The sequence below is a fragment of the Procambarus clarkii genome, chromosome 46 (genome assembly GCF_040958095.1).
Source record: "Procambarus clarkii isolate CNS0578487 chromosome 46, FALCON_Pclarkii_2.0, whole genome shotgun sequence".
Lineage (NCBI taxonomy): Eukaryota > Metazoa > Arthropoda > Malacostraca > Decapoda > Cambaridae > Procambarus > Procambarus clarkii.
The window spans coordinates 14590582-14617358 of NC_091195.1; the positions used below are offsets into that span (position 1 = coordinate 14590582).

The 26777-nt window shown below is 51.3% G+C and overlaps 1 protein-coding gene across 3 annotated transcripts in view; it reads right to left on the reverse strand.

Annotated features, from left to right (window-relative positions):
* Nucleotides 1–26777, reverse strand: part of LOC138350650 (uncharacterized) — a 53077-nt gene that overhangs the window by 22247 nt on the left and 4053 nt on the right. For all 3 annotated transcript variants that reach the window (XM_069301710.1, XM_069301709.1, XM_069301711.1), the window contains exons 2-3: nucleotides 15789–18967; nucleotides 13216–13587 (exon numbers count right to left, since the gene is read on the reverse strand). In XM_069301710.1, coding sequence (XP_069157811.1) covers nucleotides 13216–13587; nucleotides 15789–18474 — 3058 coding nt within the window. In that variant the 5' untranslated portion in view covers nucleotides 18475–18967. The remainder of the gene's footprint in view (nucleotides 1–13215; nucleotides 13588–15788; nucleotides 18968–26777) is intronic.

Consider the following 26777-nt stretch of genomic DNA (forward strand, 5'->3'; position numbering starts at 1 on the left):
ACACCACTCCCCACCACTGCCACACACCACTCTCCACCACTGTCACACACCACTCTCCACCACTGCCACACACCACTCTCCACCACTGTCACACACCACTCTCCACCACTGTCACACACCACTCTCCACTACTGCCTCATACCACTCTCCACCACTGCCACACACCACTCTCCACCACTGTCACACACCACTCTCCACTACTGCCTCATACCACTCTCCACCACTGCCACACACCACTCTCCACCACTGCCACTCACCATTCTTCACCATTCACACACCACTCTCCACCACTGCCACTCGCCACTCTCCACCACTGCCACTCACTACTCTCCACCACTGCCACAAACCACTCTCCACCACTGCCACTCGCCAATCTCCACCACTGCCACTCACTACTCTCCATCACTGCCACACACCACTCTCCACCACTGCCACTCATCATTCTCCACCACTCACACACCACTCTCCACCACTGTTACTCACCACTCTCCACCACTGCCAACACCACTCACCACCACTGCCACTCATCATTCTCCACCACTCTCCACCACTGCCACACATCACTCTCCACCACTGCCAACACCACTCTCCACCACTGCCACTCACCACTCTCCACCACTGCCACTCATCATTCACCACCACTCACACACCACTCTCCACCACTGTTACTCACCACTCTCCACCACTGCCAACACCACTCACCACCACTGCCACTCATCATTCTCCACCACTCACACACCACTCTCCACCACTGCCACACATCACTCTCCACCACTGCCAACACCACTCTCCACCACTGCCACTCACCACTCTCCACAACTCACACACCACTCTCCACCACTGCCAACACCACTCTCCACCACTGTCACACACCACTCTCCACCACTGTCACACACCACTCTCCACTACTGTCACACACCACTCTCCACTACTGTCACACACCACTCCCCACCACTGTCACACACCACTCTCCACCACTGTCACACACCACTCTCTACTACTGTCACACACCACTCTCCACCACTGTCACACACCACTCTCCACTACTGTCACACACCACTCTCCACCACTGTCACACACCACTCTCCACCACTGTCACACACCACTCTCCACCACTGTCACACACCACTCTCCACCACTGCCACACACCACTCTCCACCACTGCCACACACCACTCTCCACCACTGTCACACACCACTCTCCACCACTGTCACACACCACTCTCCACCACTGTCACTCACCACTCTCCACCACTGTCACACACCACTCTCCACCACTGTCACACACCACTCTCCACAACTGCCACACACCACTCTCCACCACTGCCACACACCACTCTCCACAACTGCCACTCACCACTCTCCACCACTGTCACACACCACTCTCCACAACTGCCACACACCACTCTCCACCACTGCCACACACCACTCTCCACCACTGCCACACACCACTCTCCACCACTGTCACACACTACTCTCCACCACTGCCACACACCACTCTCCACCACTGTCACACACCACTCTCCACCACTGTCACACACCACTCTCCACAACTGCCACTCACCACTCTCCACCACTGTCACACACCACTCTCCACCACTGTCACACACCACTCTCCATCACTGTCACTCACCACTCTCCACCACTGTCACACACCACTCTCCACAACTGCCACACACCACTCTCCATCACTGTCACACACCACTCTCCACCACTGTCACACACTACTCTCCACCACTGCCACACACCACTCTCCACAACTGCCACTCACCACTCTCCACCACTGTCACACACCACTCTCCACCACTGTCACACACCACTCTCCACCACTGTCACTCACCACTCTCCACCACTGTCACACACCACTCTCCACCACTGTCACACACCACTCTCCACCACTGCCCCTCACCACTCTCCACCACTGCCCCTCAACACTCTACACCACTGTCACTCACCACTCTACACCACTGTCACACACCACTCTCCACCACTGCCACACACCACTCTTCACCACTGCCACTCACCACTCTCCACCACTGCCACACACCACTCTTCACCACTGCCACTCACCACTCTCCACCACTGCCACTCACCACTCTCCACCACTGCCACACACCACCTCTGCCACACACTACTCTCCACCACTGCCCTTCAACACTCTCCGCCACTGCCCCTCACCACTCTCCACCACTGTCACACACCACTCTCCACCACTGCCCCTAACCACTCTCCACCACTGCCACTCACCACTCTCCACCACTGCCACACACCACTCTCCACCACTGTCACACACCACTCTCCACCACTGTCACACACCACTCTCCACCACTGCCACTCACCACTCTCCACCACTCACACACAACTCTCCACCACTGCTTCTCACCACTCTCCACCACTGTCACACACCACTCTCCACCACAGTCACACACCACTCTCCACCTCTGCCACACACCACTCTCCACCACTGCCACACACCACTCTCCACCACTGTCACACACCACTCTCCGTCACTGCCTCATACCACGCTCCACCACTGCCACTCATCATTCTCCACCACTCACACACCACTCTCCACCACTGTTACTCACCACTCTCCACCACTGCCAACACCACTCTCCACCACTGCCACACATCACTCTCCACCACTGCCAACACCACTCTCCACCACTGCCACTCACCAGTCTCCACAACTCACACACCACTCTCCACCACTGCCACACATCACTCTCCACCACTGCCAACACCACTCTCCACCACTGCCACTCACCACTCTCCACCACTCACACATCACTCTCCACCACTGCCACACATCACTCTCCACCACTGCCAACACCACTCTCCACCACTGCCACTCACCAGTCTCCACAACTCACACACCACTCTCCACCACTGCCACTCACCACTCTCCACCACTCACACATCACTCTCCACCACTGTCACACACCACTCTCCACCACTGTCACACACCACTCTCCACCACTGCCACACACCACTCTCCACCACTGCCACACAACACTCTCCACCACTGTCACACACCACTCTCCACCACTGCCAACACCACTCTCCACAACTGCCACTCACCACTCTCCACCACTCACACATCACTCTCCACCACTGCCAACACCACTCTCCACCACTGCCACTCACCACTCTCCACCACTCACACACAACTCTCTACCACTGCTTCTCACCACTCTCCACCAATGCCACACACCACTCTCCACCACTGCCACTCACCACTCTCCACCACTCATACACCACTCTCCACCACTGCCACACACCACTCTCCACCACTGTCACTCACCACTCTCCACCACTGCCACTCACCACTCTCCACCACTGCCACTCACCACTCTCCACAACTCACACACCACTCTCCACCACTCACACATCACTCTCCACCACTGCCCCTCACCACTCTCCACCACTGCCGCTCACCACTCTCCACCACTCACACACAACTCTCTACCACTGCTTCTCACCACTCTCCACCAATGCCACACACCACTCTCCACCACTCACACACAACTCTCTACCACTGCTTCTCACCACTCTCCACCAATGCCACTCACCACTCTCCACCACTGTCACACACCACTCTCCACCACTGTCACTCACCACTCTCCACCACGGTCACACACCACTCTCCATCACTGTCACTCACCACTCTCCACCACTGTCACACACCACTCTCCACCACTGCCACACACCACTCTCCACCACAGTCACACACCACTCTCCACCACTGTCACTCACCACTCTCAACCACTGCCACACACCACTCTCCACCACTGTCACTCACCACTCTCAACCACTGCCACACACCACTCTCCACCACTGTCACTCACCACTCTCCACCACTGTCACACACCACTCTCCACCACTGTCACTCACCACTCTCCACCACTGTCACACACCACTCTCCACCACTGCCACACACCACTCTCCACCACAGTCAAACACCACTCTCCACCACTACCACACACCACTCTCCACCACTACCACACACCACTCTCCACCACTACCACACACCACTCTCCACCACTACCACACACCACTCTCCACCACTGTCACACACCACTCTCCACCACTGTCACTCACCACTCTCCACTACTGTCACACACCACTCTCCACCACTGCCACACACCACTCTCCACCACTGTCACACACCACTCTCCACTACTGTCACACACCACTCTCCACCACTGTCACACACCACTCTCCACCACTGTCACACACCACTCTCCACTACTGTCACACACCACTCTCCACCACTGCCACACACCACTCTCCACCACTGTCACACACCACTCTCCACCACTGTCACACACCACTCTCCACCACTGCCACACACCACTCTCCACCACTGCCACACACCACTCTCCACCACTGCCACACACCACTCTCCACTACTGTCACACACCACTCTCCACCACTACCACACACCACTCTCCACCACTACCACACACCACTCTCCACCACTGTCACACACCACTCTCCACCACTGTCACACACCACTCCCCACCACTGTCACTCACCACTCTCCACCACTGTCACACACCACTCCCCACCACTGCCACACACCGCTCTCCACTACTGCCACTCACCATTCTTCACCACTCACACACCACTCTCCACCACTGTCACTCACCACTCTCCACTACTGTCACACACCACTCTCCACCACTGCCACACACCACTCTCCACCACTGCCACTCATCATTCTCCACCACTCACACACCACTCTCCACCACTGCCACACATCACTCTCCACCACTGCCACACACCACTCTCCGTCACTGCCTCATACCACTCTCCACCACTGCCACTCATCATTCTCCACCACTCACACACCACTCTCCACCACTGTTACTCACCACTCTCCACCACTGCCAACACCACTCTCCACCACTGCCACACATCACTCTCCACCACTGCCAACACCACTCTCCACCACTGCCACTCACCACTCTCCACAACTCACACACCACTCTCCACCACTGCCACTCACCACTCTCCACCACTGCCAACACCACTCTCCACCACTCCCACTCACCACTCTCCACAACTCACACACCACTCTCCACCACTGCCACTCACCACTCTCCACCACTGTCAACACCACTCTCCACCACTCCCACTCACCACTCTCCACCACTGCCACTCACCACTCTCCACCACTGCCAACACCACTCTCCACCACTGCCACTCACCACTCTCCACAACTCACACACCACTCTCCACCACTGCCAACACCACTCTCCACAACTGCCCCTCAACACTCTACACCACTGTCACACACCACTCTCCACCACTGCCACACACCACTCTCCACCACTGCCACTCACCACTCTCCACCACTGCCACTCACCACTCTCCACCACTGCCACACACCACCTCTGCCACACACTACTCTCCACCACTGCCCTTCAACACTCTCCGCCACTGCCCCTCACCATTCTCCACCACTGCCCCTAACCACTCTCCACAACTCACACACCACTCTCCACCACTGCCCCTAACCACTCTCCACCACTGCCACTCACCACTCTCCACAACTCACACACCACTCTCCACCACTGCCCCTCATCACTCTCCACCACTGCCACTCACCACTCTCCACAACTCACACACCACTCTCCACCACTGCCCCTCATCACTCTCAACCACTGTCACACACCACTCTCCACCACTGCCACTCACCACTCTCCACAACTGCCACTCACCACTCTCCACCACTGCCACTCACCACTCTCCACCACTGTCACTCACCACTCTCCACCACTGCCACACACCACTCTCCACCACTGTCACACACCACTCTCCACCACTGTAACACACCACTCTCCACCACTGTCGCTCACCACTCTCTACCACTGTCGCTCACCACTCTCCACCACTGTCACACACCACTCTCCACCACTGCCACACACCACTCTCCAGCACTGTCACACACCACTCTCCTCCACTGCCACACACCACTCTCCACCACTCACACACCACTCTCCACCGCTGCCACTCACCACTCTCCACCACTGCCACACACCACTCTCCACCACTGCCCCTCAACACTCTCCGCCACTGCCACACACCACTCTCCACCACTCACACACCACTCTCCACCACTGCCACTCACTACTCTCCACTACTGCCACACACCACTCTCCACCACTGCCACACACCACTCTCCATCACTGCCACACACCACTCTCCACCACTGTCACACACCACTCTCCACCACTGTCACACACCACTCTCCACCACTCACACACAACTCTCCACCACTGCTTCTCACCACTCTCCACCACTGCCACACACCACTCTCCACCACTGCCACACACCACTCTCCACCACTGCAACACACCACTCTCCACCACTATCATACACCACTCTCCACCACTGCCACACACCACTCTCCACCACTGTCACACACCACTCTCCTCAACTGCCACTCACCACTCTCCACAACTGCCACTCACTACTCTCCACCACTGCCACTCACCACTCTCCACCACTGTCACACACCACTCTCCACCACTGTCACACACCGCTCTCCACCACTGCCACACACCACTCTCCACCACTGCCACACACAGCACTTTCCACCACTTCCACACACCACTCTCCACCACTGCCAAACACAACTCTCCACCACTGTCACACACCACTCTCCACCAATGTCACACACCACTCTCCACCACTGCCAAACACAACTCTCCACCAATGTCACACACCACTCTCCACCACTGCCAAACACAACTCTCCACCACTGCCACACACCACTCTCCACCACTGCCCCTCACCACTCTCCACCACTGTCACACACTACTCTCCACCACTGCCACACACCACTCTCCACCACTGTCACACACCACTCTCCACCAATGTCACACACCACTCTCCACCACTGCCAAACACAACTCTCCACCACTGCCACACACCACTCTCCACCACTGCCCCTCACCACTCTCCATCACTGTCACACACTACTCTCCACCACTGCCACACACTACTCTCCACCACTGTCACACACCACTCTCCACCACTGTCACACACCACTCTCCACCACTACCACACACCACTCTCCACCACAGTCAAACACCACTCTCCACCACTACCACACACCACTCTCCACCACAGTCAAACACCACCCACCACCACTGACACACACTACTCTCCACCACTGCCACACACCACTCTCCACCACTACCACACACCACTCTCCACCACAGTGAAACACCACCCTCTTCCACTGACACACACTACTCTCCACCACTGTCACTCACCACTCTCCACCACTGTCACACACCACTCTCCACCACTACCACACACCACTCTCCACCACTGCCACACACCACTCGCCACCACTGCCACACACCACTCTCCACCACTACCACACACCACTCTCCACCACAGTCAAACACCACCCACCACCACTGACACACACTACTCTCCACCACTGCCACACACCACTCTCCACCACTACCACACACCACTCTCCACCACAGTGAAACACCACCCTCCACCACTGACACACACTACTCTCCACCACTGCCACACACCACTCTCCACCACTGTCACTCACCACTCTCCACCACAGTGAAACACCACCCTCCACCACTGACACACACTACTCTCCACCACTGCCACACACCACTCTCCACCACTTTCACACACCACTCTCCACCACTGTCACTCACCACTCTCCACCACTGTCACACACCACTCTCCACCACTGCCACACACCACTCTCCACCACTGTCACACACCACTCTCCACCACTGTCACACACCACTCTCCACCACTGTCACTCACCACTCTCCACCACTGTCACACACCACTCTCCACCACTGTCACACACCACTCTCCACCACTGTCACACACCACGCTCCACCACTGTCACACACCACTCTCCACCACTGTCACACACCACTCTCCACCACTGTCTCACACCACTCTCCACCACTGTCACACTCCACTCTCCACCACTGTCACACACCACTCTCCACCACTGTCACACACCACTCTCCACCACTGTCACTCACCACTCTCCACCACTGTCACACACCACTCTCCACCACTGTCACACACCACTCTCCACCACTGTCACACACCACTCTCCACCACTGTCACACACCACTCTCCACCACTGTCACACACCACTCTCCACCACTGTCACACACCACTCTCCACCACTGCCACACACCACTCTCCACCACTGTCACACACCACTCCCTACTACTGTCACACACCACTCTCCACCACTGTCACACACCACTCTCCACCACTGTCACACACCACTCTCCACCACTGTCACACACCACTCTCCACTACTGCCACACACCACTCACCACCACTGCCACACATCACTCTCCACCACTGTCACACACCACTCTCCACCACTGCCACACACCACTCTCCACCACTGTCACACACCACTCTCCACCACTGCCACACATCACTCTCCACCACTGTCACACACCACTCTCCACCACTGCCACACATCACTCTCCACCACTGCCACACACCACTCTCCACCACTGCCACACACCACTCCATACCACTGTCACACACCTCTCTCCACCACTGCCACACACCACTCTCCACCACTGCCACACACCACTCTCCACCACTGTCACACACCACTCTCCACAACTGCCACTCACTACTCTCCACCACTGTCACACACCGCTCTCCACCACTGCCACACACCACTCTCCAACACTGTCACACACCACTCTCCACCACTGTCACACACCACTCTCAACCACTGTCACACACCACTCTCCACCACTGTCACACACCAGTCTCCACCACTGTCACACACCACTCTCCACCACTGCCACACACCACTCTCCACCACTCACACACCACTCTCCACCACTGTCACACACCACTCTCCATCACTGTCACACACCACTCTCCATCACTGCCACACACCACTCTCCACAACTGCCACTCACTACTCTCCACCACTGTCACACACCACTCTCCACCACTGCCACACATCACTCTCCACCACTGTCACACACCAGTCTCCACCACTGTCACACACCACTCTCCACCACTGCCACACACTACTCTCCAACACTGTCACACACCACTCTCCACCACTGCCACACATCACTCTCCACCACTTTCACACACCAGTCTCCACCACTGTCACACACCACTCTCCACAACTGCCACTCACTACTCTTCACCACTGCCACTCACCACTCTCCACCACTGCCACACATCACTCTCCACCACTGTCACACATCACTCTCCACCACTGTCACACACCACTCTCCACCACTGTCACACACCACTCTCCACAACTGCCACTCACTACTCTCCACCACTGTCACACTCCACTCTCCACCACTGTCACACACCACTCTCCACCACTGTCACACACCACTCTCCACCACTGCCACTCACTACTCTCCACCACTGTCACACACCACTCCCCACCACTGCCACACACCACTCTCCACCACTGTCACACACCACTCTCCACCACTGTCACACACCACTCTCCACCACTGTCACACACCACTCTCCACCACTGTCACACACTACTCTCCACCACTGTCACACACCACTCTCCACCACTCCACCTTCCGTAATCTTCCTACTCCTACCTTAAACTTCCTTCTCGTTCCTGCCGTCCTTATTTTTCCTAATCCTTCTATGTTCTTCAACCATCATCATCCACTAACAACAACCAACAGCCACCACCAACACCTTCTCCTCCTCGACCTTCTCATTCTTCCTCCTCGACCTTCTCCTCTTTCTTCCTTGACCTTCTCCTTCCTCCTCGACCTTCTCCTTCCTCCTCGATCTTCTCCTTCCTCCTCGACCTTCTCCTTCCTCCTCGACCTTCTCCTTCCTCCTCGACCTTCTCCTCTTTCTTCCTTGACCTTCTCCTTCCTCCTCCACCTTCTCCACTTTCTTCCTTGACCTTCTCCTTCCTCCTCGACCTTCTCCTACGTCCTCGACCTTCTCCTTCCTCCTCGACCTTCTCCTTCCTCCTCGACCTTCTCCTCTTTCTTCATTGACCTTCTCCTTCCTCTTCGACCTTCTCCTTCCTCCTCGACCTTCTCCTTCCTCCTCGACCTTCTCCTTCCTCTTCGACCTTCTCCTTCCTCCTCGACCTCCTCCTGCCTCCTCTTTCTCCTCCTTACTCCTCCTCCTTCCTCCTCGACCTCCTCCTCTAACTACAACAACCAACCACCATTACTATCAGTGCTCAACTGCAGGCCATTCTGGCGTGTTTGGAGGAAGTACGTCATGACGACAAAGATGTTTTTGTATTTGTCGATAGCCGAGGAGCACTTGAGTCCTTAAACAGTCGAAATCCAGTCTTCATGTCCATAGTTGAGGATTGTAAGAAAAGGATAACTGAGATGCGGCTGAAAGGTCACAATGTAAAATTCATGTGGATTCCATCTCATGTTGGAATAGTGCTCAACGAGGTGGCGGATGACTTGGCCAAACGTGCCACATCAAAACCACAAGTTGACATCGAATGCAAATTCACAATGAGACAAATAAGAAGCAAAATCAGAAATATTCAGGCACAGGCAGAAGTAGCGAGGAGAGGTATAATGTATGAGGGAAGTCAAACCAAGCAACACTACATGTGTGTGTTAGTCAAAACACCCATTTCACTTATGGCAAAAGGAGAAATGCTTGGAGTGACTGTACACATGCGGCTCAGGCTTGGGTACAAATATTACTGGGAATATGGGATAGGTGTTCATGATAATGACCCGAAGTGTAAACTATGTGGTATGTTAAGGTCTCACATCCTTGCCCATTATGTTCTTGATTGTCCGTTGATTAATGTATATAGAAACACTGAGATAAGGACTGTTCCTGAACAAATAGCCTGGATGTGTCACAACGGAAAGGTTGATGGTATTCTGGAGAGATATAAGAATTTTGCACCAAGACTGTAATCTTTTGTTGAATTATCTGCATGTCTTTTGCAAATTGTCTATACAGTATACCTAAGTCATAAAAGTATTTGTGTGTACGTCTGATACCATACTACTTGTGTAAAGGAGGAAATGTATATGTTTATCTCTCAGAATGTTCGGTAATATGTTTATTGTTTGTGATGTGTGTCTATATATGTATGAACACGTTGTACTGAACGGGGTGAGAATAGCTTGAGCTTCCTCATCCCTTTGTGTGTATTTTACCTCAATAAACTTATTTCAATTTCAATTTCAACTACTATCAATAACCATAACCATCAATAACCATCAACCTAAACAATCATCAACCACCTCAATCATCAACAATCACAACAATCAATCACCACTACTATCAACAACAACCATAAACCAACACCAACCACAACAATCAACCACCCCTACCACCAACAACAATCAAACACCACTACTGCCAAATATAATCAACCACCACTACCACAAAATACAACAATCAACCACCAATATCACGAACCTCAACAACTACCAGTACAGTCAACCACAAACGACCACAACCACCATCTACCACTGCCCTCAACCACTACTATCAACAACCACTACCATTAACCACAACTATCAACCACCAACAACCATAAACCACCACCAACAACCTCAACAATCAACCACCACTACCACCAACAATCAACCACCACTACCACCAAACAACACAATAAACCACCACCCACGCGAACTATAACCAACAATCGCCACTACATAAAGTACAACAATCAACCACTACCATCACGAACCACAACAACCACCACTGCAATTAACCCCCAACCACACCCATCAACCACCACAACAATCAACCACCACAACAATCAACCACCACAACCATCAACCACCACAATAATTTACCACCACAACCATTAACCACCACAACAATCAACCCCCACAACCATTAACCACCACAACAATCAACCACCACAACCATTAACCACCACAACAATCAACCACCACAACCATCAACCACCACAATAATTAACCCCCACAACCATTAACCTCAACAACAATCAACCCCCACAATAATTAACCACCACAACAATCAACCACCACAACCATTAACCACCACAACAATCAACCACCACAACCATTAACCACCACAACAATCAACCACCACCACCACCAACCACAACTATTAACCACCACTAGAACCAACCACTACCACCAACAATAAACATCACCCACCACTGCCACCAACCACAACCTACCACCACAGCCACCAACCACAACCCAGCAACAATTCCACCACCACTACCATGGATTCTCCATTAAGTGAAAGTAATGAATAAAATATTTTTAACCTGCCTGTTATTATGCTTCAGTTTTATTTCTAGTATATGTAGAAATATATTTTTAAAATATTTCTACATTTTTTATATATATTCCATCAATCAGGAAAACGATTTTTATGCAACATTTAAGGTTGCGACACGGTCTCAAAATTGTTTAGCCAAAGTTGTGCAGTAAGTTGTGGCAACTTATTTACAACCACACAATAACGTAGCTAATACATGAAAACAAACGTTGTCACACCTGGCTACTCTCCCGACCCACACCTGTAGATGAGAGGAAACACGGAAGCCCACACCTGGCTACTCTCCCTCCCCACACCTGCACATGAGAGGGAACACTAAAGCCCACACCTGGCTACTCTCCCTCCCCACACCTGCACATGAGAGGGAACACTAAAGCCCACACCTGGCTACGCTCCCGACCCACACCTGTAGATGAGAGGGAACACGGAAGCCCATACCTGGCTACTCTTCCGACCCACACCTGCACATGAAAGGGAACACGGAAGCCCACACCTGGCTACTTTCCCGACCCACACCTGCACATGAGAGGGAACACTAAAGCCCACCCCTGACTACTCTCCCCACCCACACCTGCACATGAGAGGGAACATGGAAGCCCACACCTGGCTACTCTCCCCACCCACACCTGTCTATGTCACACACTCATGCCAAAGAAAACTTATATCAAGTAAATCTAGCTTGTATTAAGCAAGACAATGTTGGGCTAAATATTGATCACTGTTATCTTATAAGCAGTGAAGCTTGCTTAATGAATATTCTTGGTCGCTAAACGGTGCTCAAAGTTACTCAAGAAGCCTTATAAGTTCTCTAATTCATGACTTTTATTGTAAAAATATTTTTGAAACCACTGGAAGCACTGTGAATTAAACAACTGAGTTACAGATATTCACGTGTTAAAATGTCGTCAATACGTACTGGTGAGACGCGTGTCAGGGAACCACAGGACACTATACCCTCCTCTTGAGGGAGGACACAGCTGAGCCGCCAGGTGCCAGCACCAGTCTATGGCGGGGTCGTCATCAGTGAGGCGCCGCCTGATGGTCAGGATGAGCGTCCTTCCCTGGTACGGCAGAGTGTCCAGGGTGTCCGGGTCCACGTAGCCCGTGGCGTCCAGGGTGTCCGAGTCCACGTAGCCCGTGGCGTCCAGGGTGTCCGGGTCCACGTAGCCCGTGGCTTCCAGGGTGTCCGGGTCCACGTAGCCCGTGGCGTCCAGGGTGTCCGGGTCCACGTAACCCGGGGCCTCCAGGGTGTCCGGGTCCACGTAGCTCTTGGTGTTCAGGTTAATGTCTGAAGACATACACTGAGATACAGTCACGGTCGTTACTGTTATGTTCTAAGATATAACAAGAAGACATACTGAGCCATCCACTCACCTTACTGCTGGGTTTATTACCTGATGACAAGTCCGTATTTTGGACAGTATTAATAGCATCTAAACTATTTATTAATAGCTTTTAAAAGCCACGGTCAAGGTCATCTGTATCAATTGTCAAGGTCATCTGTATCAATGGTCAAGGTCATCTGTATCAATGGTCAAGATCACAGTCAAGGTCATCTGTATCAATGGTCAAGGTCACAGTCAAGGTCATCTGTATCAATTGTCAAGGTCACAGTCAAGGTCATCTGTGTCAATGGTCAAGGTCATCTGTGTCAATGGTCAAGGTCATCTGTGTCATGGTCAAGGTCACAGTCATGGTCATCTTTATCAATGGTCAAAGTCTCATTAGAAGGTCATATAAACTAAGTCAAGGTCACAGTGAAAGGTCATCTGGACCAAGTATCAAGGTCACAGGGATAGATGGGTCACCTGAATTAAGGATCAAAGTTACGGAAGGTCTAATTAACCAAGGGATCAAGGTCACAGTGAAAGGTCATCTGGACCAAGTATCAAGGTCACAGGGATAGATGGGTCACCTGAATTAAGGATCAAAGTTACGGAAGATCAAATTAACCCAGGGATTAAGTTCACAGGAAAGGTCATCTTAAACAGGAATTAGGTCACAGTGAAAGGTAATCTTGAACAGGAATTAGGTCACAGTAAAAGGTAATCTTGAACAGGAATTAGGTCAGTGTGAAAGGTCGTCTTGAACAGGAATTAGGTCAGTGTGAAAGGTCATCTTGAACAGGAATTAGGTCACAGTGAAAGGTCATGTTGAACAGGAATTAGGTCACAGTGAATGGTCATCTTGAAGAGGAATTAGGTCACAGTGAATGGTCATCTTGAAGAGGAATTAGGTCACAGTGAAAGGTCATCTTGAACAGGAATTAGGTCACAGTGAAAGGTCATCTTGAACAGGAATTAGGTCACAGTGAAAGGTCATCTTGAACAGGAATTAGGTCACAGTGAAAGGTCATCTTGAACAGGAATTAGGTCACAGTGAAAGGTCATCTTGAACAGGAATTAGGTCACAGTGAAAGGTCATCTTGAACAGGAATTAGGTCACAGTAAAAGGTAATCTTGAACAGGAATTAGGTCAGTGTGAAAGGTCGTCTTGAACAGGAATTAGGTCAGTGTGAAAGGTCATCTTGAACAGGAATTAGGTCACAGTGAAAGGTCATCTTGAACAGGAATTAGGTCACAGTGAAAGGTCATGTTGAACAGGAATTAGGTCACAGTGAATGGTCATCTTGAAGAGGAATTAGGTCACAGTGAATGGTCATCTTGAAGAGGAATTAGGTCACAGTGAAAGGTCATCTTGAACAGGAATTAGGTCACAGTGAAAGGTCATCTTGAACAGGAATTAGGTCACAGTGAAAGGTCATCTTGAACAGGAATTAGGTCACAGTGAAAGGTCATCTTGAACAGGAATTAGGTCACAGTGAAAGGTCATCTTGAACAGGAATTAGGTCACAGTGAAAGGTCATCTTGAACAGGAATTAGGTCACAGTGAAAGGTCATCTTGAACAGGAATTAGGTCACAGTGAAAGGTCATCTTGAACAGGAATTAGGTCACAGTGAAAGGTCATCTTGAACAGGAATTAGGTCACAGTGAAAGGTCATCTTGAACAGGAATTAGGTCACAGTGAAAGGAGATCTGTACCACGAGTCAAAGTCAAAGTGGTAAGTCATCTGAACCAAAAGTTTGGCGTCGCTAAATACTTCATGAAATTATTTATGCACAAGAATATATACAGCAGCGGAATGTTTCGAAAATTTATTATTCATGGAGTAGTCGCCCTTAATAAGTCTATATTTGTAATCAAAGTAGAAGGTTTGTCACCCTTAAGGTGACTATATTTGTAAACAGTATAAGGTGTTTGTCACCCTTAAGGTGACTATATTTGTAAACAATATAAGGTGTTTGTCACCCTTAAGGTGATTATGTTTGTAAACAATATAAGGAATCTTTCGTCCATAAGGTTGTAAACATATATGTAAACAATGTAAATCTGAATTACTATATTAAACATGACGAATGAATCCCTTTGCGTAATTTTGGTATTAATAAATAACCCTAAAAATTATGGTGGAAAATATGAATATTTACCAAGATACTGCAGGTGAGGAAGGTGAGGCAGGTGACGGATGAGGACGGGCAGTTGCTGTAGTGTGAGGCGCAGGATGAGGCTCTCGAGGGTGTGAGGCAGGAGGGGTATGGCTGCCTCAGACAAGTGACCATCAAACCCCTCTAAGGTACACTTACTGCCGGGGGCTGTCAGCCTCTCCAAACATTGTTTATTTATAACACTTGTCTCTTTTCTGTATAAACTATAGTGAAGATCTAAGGATATGGTTACCTTCATTTTTGCCAGCACAGACAGTGCAGACAGGCGCTGCTTTAGTTGGGGTGTATCGTATATTCTTAGGTAAATGTTCTTAGGTGTCACCTTCTTAAGAACAAGCGGCAGGACAACACACGAGTCAACACTCTCTATTCTCCACCTGTGTTCTGTACGCAGCTTCTCACACACGGCTTGGATGACGTGCTCACTCCCGCGGGACTCTGCTACATGCTTCAACAGCTTGTCAGGCTCAAGTGTAACCATCTCGCACAGGTCAATTATGTGAGTAATGAACCTGTGCTCTACTCCCCGGGCACACAGCACCCCGGTAGTGCTGACTAAAATACTTTGCCATCTGGGGCGCTCCCAAAGCTCATGTTGCACGACTCTAATATCAAACTTTGACCCTCTCAGGTGATCTCCCAAGGAACCCTTTTTCTTACGTACAACATCCACCAAGTGGTCAATGATTATAGAGCTTTCCCCTGACACACGGTGTGATGGTGGATCACCTCGGTCTTGCTCAGCCTTCAACAAGAGAGCGACCAGCCTCCTGCTGGCACAATACTCCTGGTACCTGGCGTGAAAATAGCCAAACACCCACACCACATTGAGGCCCCGACGGTAGCTGGTTCTTGTGAAATAGTTGGACAAGACCTCCTCCTGCGGCAGTCCCAGAGTGTCACACTTCTCCCTAATCTCCGCTTCCGTCTCCGGCCAAAGGTCGTACTCCTGCCTCTGGATCCCTCTTAAACTAATCTCTTCTAAGAACCTCAAAAACTTTTTCACATTTTCGTCACATTTTCCTTTGGGTTCGGTCACGTGTTTGTCTGTGAGTCTGGACACCAGTTTACTGGTTATGAAGTCATGAATCTTCTCGTAGACTTGAGTGTTTGTGGTGAGGTTGTTAAATTCTTCTTGAGCCTCGACACACAGCAGCGCCAACAAGGTCAAGGTGAGTGGAGTGTTGAGGTACTCACCCAGGAACTGACTCATCTGCTCCAGCCGCTGGGTAAACCTCCCTGTGATGACACTCCGTTGGCACTCTTCCTCCACCAGCACCTTGATGGTTCTCTCGGCGAACTCCACGCGACGTTCTGGAGTGATGCCCAAGACGAGGATGTTGCAGCGAGGTCTGGTGTGTGGGACGAGCTGTGACAGTTGTTGGTCCCACCCCGGCCGTGTGGTTATCACCAACCTCACATCCTTGCCAGGCAGGTGCAACAGCTCCTCCACCAGCCTTCCTGAATGGTCGTTGACCTCGTCGTAGCCGTCAATCAGGACTAATATATTTAAGCTCAAGATTATCTCCTTAAACAGCTGGAAGTCGGCACCAGAATCACTAGGTGTTTGAGGCAGTAACTGGCGGAGGAGACCATCGAAGGTATTAAGATGTGAGTCCCTGCACTGTACATAGAAAACGAGGTCCACAGTGCCCAGGTGACGTATGGCAGCAGGGTCCTCTACCCACTTCTCGAGGATGAGCTTGAGTAAAGTTGTCTTGCCCATACCACCTTCCCCCGTCAGGAGGACACACTGAGGGACTCTACCGTCCTCTCGTCTCATACTCAAGATGTCTTCATAGTTTATATCCTGACCCTTGGCAGCGTGGGAGGGTCTTGTGTTATCCTGACCCTTGGCCGCATGGGAGGGTCTTGCCCCTATGACGGGATCTTCAAGGAGTTGTAGTCGTGTAAAAGCAAGACTTGGGTTGTAGTTAATGTTAAAGAGGAGCCAGGGTGCGGGAACAATCTGGTACAGCAGTTTATACCCGTCAGTTAGCTCCTGCTTGCTCATCTGCTTAACCTCTTCTGTGATGTGGCTTTTGAACATCTTAATCTCCTGGCGGAGCTGAGGCAAGTGCGCCACATCTGAGGGATCCAGCGGCTCTCTGACCTTCGCTAGCAGACCACCAATATACTTGGTGACATCTCTGGTCACGTGGTACACATCCTGGCTGTTTGTCCCACACCGGACGCGGGCCTCAGCCAGCATCTTAGCCAATAAGTCACTGAGCTCCGTCAGTGTTGACGTAAGATCTTGCTCTGACATTCCCACATTATCATGGGCCAACGTGTTTCGGTGTTGCTTCAGGCTGTAAATGAGGTGTTCAAGTGATGGTCCCTGAGGCCCTTGAGTGGTCCACGTGGGGTCATTCATCTCAGCCAGACCACACACACGTTGCAGGAGTTTATACAACAGGGTGATGTCAAAAGTTGCCGCGTCAGAGGAAGCTTCGAGTTTATCCCTCTGTTGAGCATCGAAGACACGCCTGTACTGAGCATTGGTGTACCCCAAGTCCTGAGTGAGGTAAGTCACTACTGGGAAGGTGCCCCGGTACGACCACATAAACACACTTGCTAGCGCGTCTCGTCCTGCCTTAGTCACAGCCAGTCCATACCGCAGTCTGTTCACATCTTCCGGTTGGATAACAGGACTCGAGGCCGCCATATTGGGCCGTATGATTCTCACCTCACACAACTGTTGTCAAGTTTCACACAAGCAGTAAATGTCCCACGCTGGTTTTGTTATTATATTATGTTTAAAAACATAACATTGTTTCTCACTGTCGGAGACGGGCAGCTTGTTAGGCTTGTGTAGGCCTTCCTAAGCCAACGACAGACCTTCCTCAGGATGCATCCCTCAACAGTTGACTAATTTCCAGGTTAATGTTTACTGCTAGGTGAACAGAGGTATCAGGAGGCTGAGCATCTCACACTGCCAGGGAATCAAACTCGGACCTAATCGGTAATGATCCGACTGCATTAACCATAATACAGTCACTTAATTGACCAACAATATAAGTGATTTCCAAATAAACCAAATTTTACAAAATGTGTTCACATGTTAATGCAATGTTCGGTTCCAGATTTATTTGTTATTATCAATTTGTTCTTTAACTAGTTAATTTCTTCTGTCTTTATATTCTTCAGAATTCTGTCATCTGGAAGAACAATTTAACGTTATTAAAACAAGATGTTAGTGTTAAACATTGGGTCAGAAATACATTTTTGAGATCACTAAAACAAATAAAATTCCAAAGTCTGCCTCCTGCATTTTGTTATATTTTATAACTTAAAACTTGTCAATATTTTGACCTAACTCCTGTGATCATTGTGGTGTTGGCTTCTGGTTTAGGTAGAGTAATGGTGCTCATTTTCTCACACAGAAATATACGGTGTAGCATTTAGTAATGTTATTCTCTGCCTTTATCTTGCTCTTGTAAGGACCTATTTAGATTATGCAGTTCAGTTTGGTCAACATACAATATACTGGACATAATTTAACTTGAACCCGTAAAGAGAAGAATGACAAAGTTGATCTCAGGAATTAGAAATCTCCCTTATTAAGAGAGATTAAGGAAGCTATGTTTACACATTCTTCGGAAAGTATAGATAACATGATTGATGTAGTTAAAGGGATGAAAAGTTAAATCAAAGGTAATAATGATAAGTTGTTAACTATATCAACACAGAATAGAACAAGAAACAATAAATCTATACCAATAAAACTTAATGTTTGTCAATGCGAGATTAGGTTAGGTTAGGTTAGGTTAGGTTAGGAAGATAGCCTCACCAAATATCTAACAGTAATTCCTGCTGTGTATGTGTCCAACAGGGCACATACCCAGCAGGTATGTGCCTGCTGGGTATGTGTTACCCACATACTCGCATGTATTTAGCTAGTACAACTTTGCACAGTGCGAAAGCTATCTCCACGACGAACTTTGTTACACCATATTAACTGGGCTTTGAAATATTAATTTATTTTCTTGTTAGGGTTCCCAGCTGAGCTTCTGGGTCCATCGCCCTCTCCCCCTCCGCTCTCTTGTGGACAATATTCACAGTATAATGTAAACAACTTACATGGAGTTTACTACAAGTAAACTTCCGTCCCCTGAACGTCTCTCATAGGTTAGGTTAGGACCGCCTAGAAGTTCATAAAGGGGCTGCGTAGATGCACATAAAGGCGCCGCCTAGAGGTGCATAAAGGCGCCGCCTAGAGGTGCATAAAGGGGCTGCGTAGATGCACATAAAGGCGCCGCCTAGAGGTGCATAAAGGCGCCGCCTAGAGGTGAATAAAGGCGCCGCCTAGAGGTGCATAAAGGGGCCGCCTTGAGGTGCATTAAGGGCCGCCTAAAGGTACATAAAGGGGCCACCTAGAGGTGCATAAAGGGGCCGCCTAGAGGTAAATAAAGGGGCCGCCTAGAGGTACATAAAGGGCTGCCTAGAGGCACATAAAGGGCCGCCTAGAGACACATAAAGGGGCCGCCTAGAGGTACATAAAAATCTGCCTAAAGGCACATAAAGGGGCCGCCTAGAGGCACATAAAGGGCCGCCTAGAGGCACATAAAGGGCCGCCTAGAGGTGCATAAAGGGCCGCCTAGAGGTGCATAAAGGGGCCGCCTAGAGGCACATAAAGGGGCCGCCTAGAGGCACATAAAGGGGCCGCCTAGAGGCACATAAAGGGCCGCCTAGAGGTGCATAAAGGGCCGCCTAGAGGTGCATAAAGGGGCCGCCTAGAGGTACATAAAGGGCCGCCTAGAGGCACATAAAGGGCCGCCTAGAGGCACATAAAGGGCCGCCTAGAGACACATAAAGGGGCCGCCTAGAGGTACATAAAGGGGCCGCCTAGAGGCACATAAAGGGGCCGACTAGAGGCACATAGAGGGCCACCTAGAGGCACATAAAAGGCCGCCTAGAGGCACATAGAGGGCCACCTAGAGGCACATAAAAGGCCGCCTAGAGGTACATAAAAGGGCCGCCTAGAGGCACATAAAGGGGCCGCCTAGAGGCACATAAAGGGGCCGCCTAGAGGCACATAAAGGGGCCGCCTAGAGGCACATAAAGGGCCGCCTAGAGGCACATAAAGGGCCGCCTAGAGGCACATAAAGGGCCGCCTAGAGACACATAAAAGGCCGCCTAGAGGTACATAAAGGGGCCACCTAGAGACACATAAAAGGCCGCCTAGAGGTACATAAAGGGGCCGCCTAGAGGTGCATAAAGGGCCGCCTAGAGACACATAAAAGGCCGCCTAGAGGTAAATAAAGGGGCCGCCTAGAGGCACATAAAGGGGCCGTCTAGAGGCACATAAAGGGCCGCCTAGAGACACATAAAAGGCCGCCTAGAGGTACATAAAGGGGCCGCGTAGAGGCACATAAAGGGCCGCCTTGAAGTACATAAAGGGCCGCCTAGAGGCACATAAAGGGCCGCCTAGAGACACATAAAAGGTCGCCTAGAGGTACATAAAGGGCCGCCTAGAGGTACATAAAGGGGCCGCCTAGAGGCATATAAAAGGCGGCCTAGAAGTACATAAAGGGCCGCCTAAAGACACATAAAGGGCCGCCTAGAGGCACATAAAGGGCCGCCTAGAGGCACATAAAGGGCCGCCTAGAAGCACATAAAGGGCCGCCTAGAGGCACATAAAGGGGTCGCCTAGAGGTACATAAAGGGGCCGCCTAGAGGCACATAAAGGGGCGCCTTGAGGCACATAAAGGGCCGCCTAGAGGCACATAAAGGGGCGCCTAGAGGCACATAAAGGGCCGCCTAGAAGCACATAAAGGGCCGCCTAGAGGCACATAAAGGGGTCGCCTAGAGGTGCATAAAGGGGCGGCCTAGAGGCACATAAAGGGGCGCCTAGAGGCACATAAAGGGCCGCCTAGAGGTACATAAAGGGCCGCCTAGAGGCACATAAAGGGCCGCCAAGAGGCACATAAAGGGCCGCCTAGAGGCACATAAAGGGCCACCTAGAGGCACATAAAGGGCCGCCTAGAGGCACATAAAGGGCCGCCTAGAGGTACATAAAGGGCCGCCTAGAGGCGTATGAAGGGCCGCCTAGATTCACATAAAGGGCCGCCTAGAGGTACATAAAGGGCCGCCTAGAGGCACATAAAGGGCCGCCTAGAGGCACATAAAGGGCCGCCTAGAGGTACATAAAGGGCCGCCTAGAGGCACATAAAGGGCCGCCTAGAGGCACATAAAGGGCCGCCTAGAGGCACATAAAGGGCCGCCTAGAGGCACATAAAGGGGCGCCTAGAGGTACATAAAGGGCCGCCTAGAGGCGCATAAAGGGCCGCCTAGAGGCACATAAAGGGCCGCCTAGAGGTACATAAAGGGGCGGCCTAAAGGCACATAAAGGGCCGCCAAGAGGTACATAAAGGGCCGCCTAGAGGCACATAAAGGGGCGCCTAGAGGCACATAAAGGGCCGCCTAGAGGCACATAAAGGGGCCGCCTAGAGGCACATAAAGGGCCGCCTAGAGGTACATAAAGGGCCGCCTAGAGGTACATAAAGGGGCGGCCTAAAGGCACATAAAGGGCCGCCAAGAGGTACATAAAGGGCCGCCTAGAGGCACATAAAGGAGCGGCCTAGAGGCACATAAAGGGCCGCCTAGAGGTACATAAAGGGCCACCTAGAGGCACATAAAGGGCCGCCTAGAGGCACATAAAGGGCCGCCTAGAGACACGTAACGGGCCGCCTAGAGACACATAACGGGCCACATAGAGGTACATAAAGGGGCCGCCTAGAGGCACATAAAAAGGCTAAATAGAGGTACATAAAGGGATGCCTAGAGGTACATAAAGGGGCCGCCTAGAGGTACATAAAGGGGCCGCCTAGAGGCACATGAACAGGCCGCCTAGAGGCACATAAAGGGCCGCCTAGAGGCACATAAAGGGGCCGCCTAGAGACACGTAAAGGGGCCGCCTAGAGGCACATAAAGAGGCCGGCTTGAGGCACATGAAAGGGCCGCCTAGAGGCACATAAAGGGGCAGTCTAGAGGCGCATAAAGGGGCCGCCTAGAGGCACATAAAGGGGCAGTCTAGAGGCGCATAAAGCTGCCGCCTAGAGGCGCATAAAGGGTCCGCCTAGAGGCGCATAAAGGGGCAGTCTAGAGGCACATAAAGGGGCCACTTAGAGGTACATAAAGGGGCCGCCTAGAGGCACATAAAAGGGCGCCTAGAGGCACATAAAGGGGCCGCCTAGAGGCACATAAAGGGGCGCCTAGAGGCACATAAAGGGCCGCCTAGAGGCACATAAAGGGGCCACCTAGAGGCACATAAAGGGCCGCCTAGAGGTACATAAAGGGGCCGCCTAGAGGCACATAAAAGGGCGCCTAGAGGCACATAAAGGGGCCGCCTATAGGCACATAAAGGGGCCACCTAGGGGCACATAAAGGGGCCGCCTATAGGCACATAAAGGGGCCGCCTAGAGGCACATAAAGGGGCCGCCTAGAGGTACATAAAGGGGCCGCCTAGAGGTACATAAAGGGGCCGCCTAGAGGCACATAAAGGGCCGCCTAGAGGCACATAAAGGGGCCGCCTAGAGGTACATAAAGGGGCCGCCTAGAGGTACATAAAGGGGCCGCCTAGAGGCACATAAAAAGGCGCCTAGAGGCACATAAAGGGGCCGCCTAGAGGCACATAAAGGGGCGCCTAGAGGCACATAAAGGGGCCGCCTAGAGGCACATAAAAAGGCGCCTAGAGGCACATAAAGGGGCCGCCTAGAGGCACATAAAGGGGCGCCTAGAGGCACATAAAGGGGCCGCCTAGAGGTACATAAAAGGCCGCCTAGAGGCACATAAAAAGGCGCCTAGAGGCACATAAAGGGGCCGCCTAGAGGCACATAAAGGGGCGCCTAGAGGCACATAAAGGGGCCGCCTAGAGGCACATAAAAAGGCGCCTAGAGGCACATAAAGGGGCCGCCTAGAGGCACATAAAGGGGCGCCTAGAGGCACATAAAGGGGCCGCCTAGAGGTACATAAAAGGCCGCCTAGAGGCACATAAAGGGCCGCCTAGAGGCACATAAAGGGCCGCCTAGAGGTACATAAAGGGCCGCCTAGAGGCACATAAAGGGCCGCCTAGAGGCACATAAAGGGCCACCTAGAGGCACATAAAGGGCCGCCTAGAGGCACATAAAGGGGCCGCCTAGAGGCACATAAAGGGGCCGCCTAGAGGCACATAAAGGGTCGCCTAGAGGCACATAAAGGGCCGCCTAGAGGCACATAAAGGGGCCACCTAGAGGCACATAAAGGGCCGCCTAGAGGCACATAAAGGGTCGCCTAGAGGCACATAAAGGGGCCGCCTAGAGGCACATAAAGGGCCGCCTAGAGGCACATAAAGGGGCGCCTAGAGGCACATAAAGGGGCGCCTAGAGGCACATAAAGGGGCGCCTTGAGGCACATAAAGGGCCGCCTAGAGGCACATAAAGGGCCGCCTAGAGGTACATAAAGGGCCACCTAGAGGCACATAAAGGGGCGCCTAGAGGCACATAAAGGGCCGCCTAGAGGTACATAAAGGGCCGCCTAGAGGCACATAAAGGGGCCGCCTAGAGGCACATAAAGGGCCGCCTAGAGGCACATAAAGGGCCGCCTAGAGGCACATAAAGGGCCGCCTAGAGGCACATAAAGGGCCGCCTAGAGGCACATAAAGGGCCGCCTAGAGGCACATAAAGGGGCCGCCTAGAGGCACATAAAGGGCCGCCTAGATGCACATAAAGGGCCGCCTAGAGGCACATAAAGGGCCGCCTAGAGGCACATAAAGGGCCGCCTAGAGGCACATAAAGGGGCCGCCTAGAGACACATAAAGGGCCGCCTAGAGGCACATAAAGGGCCACCTAGAGGCACATAAAGGGCCGCCTAGAGGCACATAAAGGGCCGCCTAGAGGCACATAAAGGGCCGCCTAGAGGCACATAAAGGACCGCCTAGAGGCACATAAAGGGCCGCCTAGAGGCACATAAAGGGCCGCCTAGAGGCACATAAAGGGCCGCCTAGAGGCACATAAAGGGCCGCCAAGAGGCACATAAAGGGGCCGCCTAGAGGCACATAAAGGGCCGCCTAGAGGACCATAAAGGGCCACCTAGAGGCACATAAAGGGGCCGCCTGGAGGCACATAAAGGGCCGCCTAGAGGTACATAAAGGGCCGCCTAGAGGCACATAAAGGGGCCGCCTAGAGGCACATAAAGGGGCCGCCTAGAGGCACATAAAGGGCCGCCAAGAGGCACATAAAGGGGCCGCCTAGAGGCACATAAAGTGGCCGCCTAGAGGCACATAAAGGGGCCGCCTGGAGGCACATAAAGGGTCGCCTAGAGGCACATAAAGGGCCACCTAGAGGCACATAAAGGGCCGCCTAGAGGCACATAAAGGGGCCGCCTAGAGGCACATAAAGGGGCCGCCTGGAGGCACATAAAGGGCCGCCTAGAGGCACATAAAGGGCCGCCTAGAGGCACATAAAGGGGCCGCCTAGAGGCACATAAAGGACGAATAAGAGAATGTGAATTTAGTTTTTCTTAATCTCTCTTCATAAAGGAGGTTTCTAATTCCTGTTATTGATTGTTATTATTCTCTGAACAAGACCAAGTGAACTTATGTTCATTCTGTAATACAGAGACCAACAATGAACAGTATAATCCAACTGGGGCTCAACAAGGGCAGGAACAAGGTGAACAATTCTATTAGATATATTGGTGCTACAACATCTAGAAATATATCCCAGAATACTCTTACCTTTATTCAATATATTTATGTACTAAACTGAAACTTCCAGTCTTTCAAGTAACTTGAATAACCTGTCTTCCTTCTGAACTGGCAACAGTCTTCCTTCTGAACTAGCAACAGTCTTCCTTCTGAACTAGCACCAGTCTTCCTTCTGAACTAGCAACAGTCTTCCTTCTGAACTAGCAACAGTCTTCCTTCTGAACTAGCAACAGTCTTCCTTCTGAACTAGCAACAGTCTTCCTTCTGAACTAGCAACAGTCTTCCTTCTGAACTAGCAACAGTCTTCCTTCTGAACTAGCAACAGTCTTCCTTCTGAACTAGCAACAGTCTTCCTTCTGAACTAGCAACAGTCTTCCTTCTGAACTAGCAACAGTCTTCCTTCTGAACTAGCAACAGTCTTCCTTCTGAACTAGCAACAGTCTTCCTTCTGAACTAGCAACAGTCTTCCTTCTGAACTAGCAACAGTCTTCCTCCTGAACTAGCAACAGTCTTCCTCCTGAACTAGCAACAGTCTTCCTTCTAAACTAGCAACAGTCTTCCTTCTGAACTAGCAACAGTCTTCCTTCTGAACTAGCAACAGTCTTAATCCTGAACTAGCACCAGTCTTCCTTCTGAACTAGCACCAGTCTTCCTTCTGAACTAGCAACAGTCTTCCTTATGAACTAGCAACAGTCTTCCTTCTGAACTAGCAACAGTCTTCCTCCTGAACTAGCAACAGTCTTCCTTCTGAACTAGCAACAGTCTTCCTTCTGAACTAGCAACAGTCTTCCTCCTGAACTAGCAACAGTCTTCCTTCTAAACTAGCAACAGTCTTCCTTCTGAACTAGCAACAGTCTTCCTTCTGAACTAGCAACAGTCTTCCTTCTGAACTAGCAACAGTCTTCCTTCTGAACTAGCAACAGTCTTCCTTCTGAACTAGCAACAGTCTTCCTTCTGAACTAGCAACAGTCTTCCTTCTGAACTAGCAACAGTCTTCCTTCTGAACTAGCAACAGTCTTCCTTCTGAACTAGCAACAGTCTTCTTTCTGAACTAGCAACAGTCTTCCTTCTGAACCAGCAACAGTGTTCCTTGTGAACCAGCAACAGTGTTCCTTCTGAACAAGCAAGAGTGTTCCTTCTGAACCAGCAAGAGTGTTCCTTGTGAACCAGCAACAGTGTTCCTTGTGAACCAGCAACAGTGTTCCTTGTGAACCAGCAAGAGTGTTCCTTGTGAACCAGCAACAGTGTTTCTTGTGAACCAGCAAGAGTGTTCCTTGTGAACC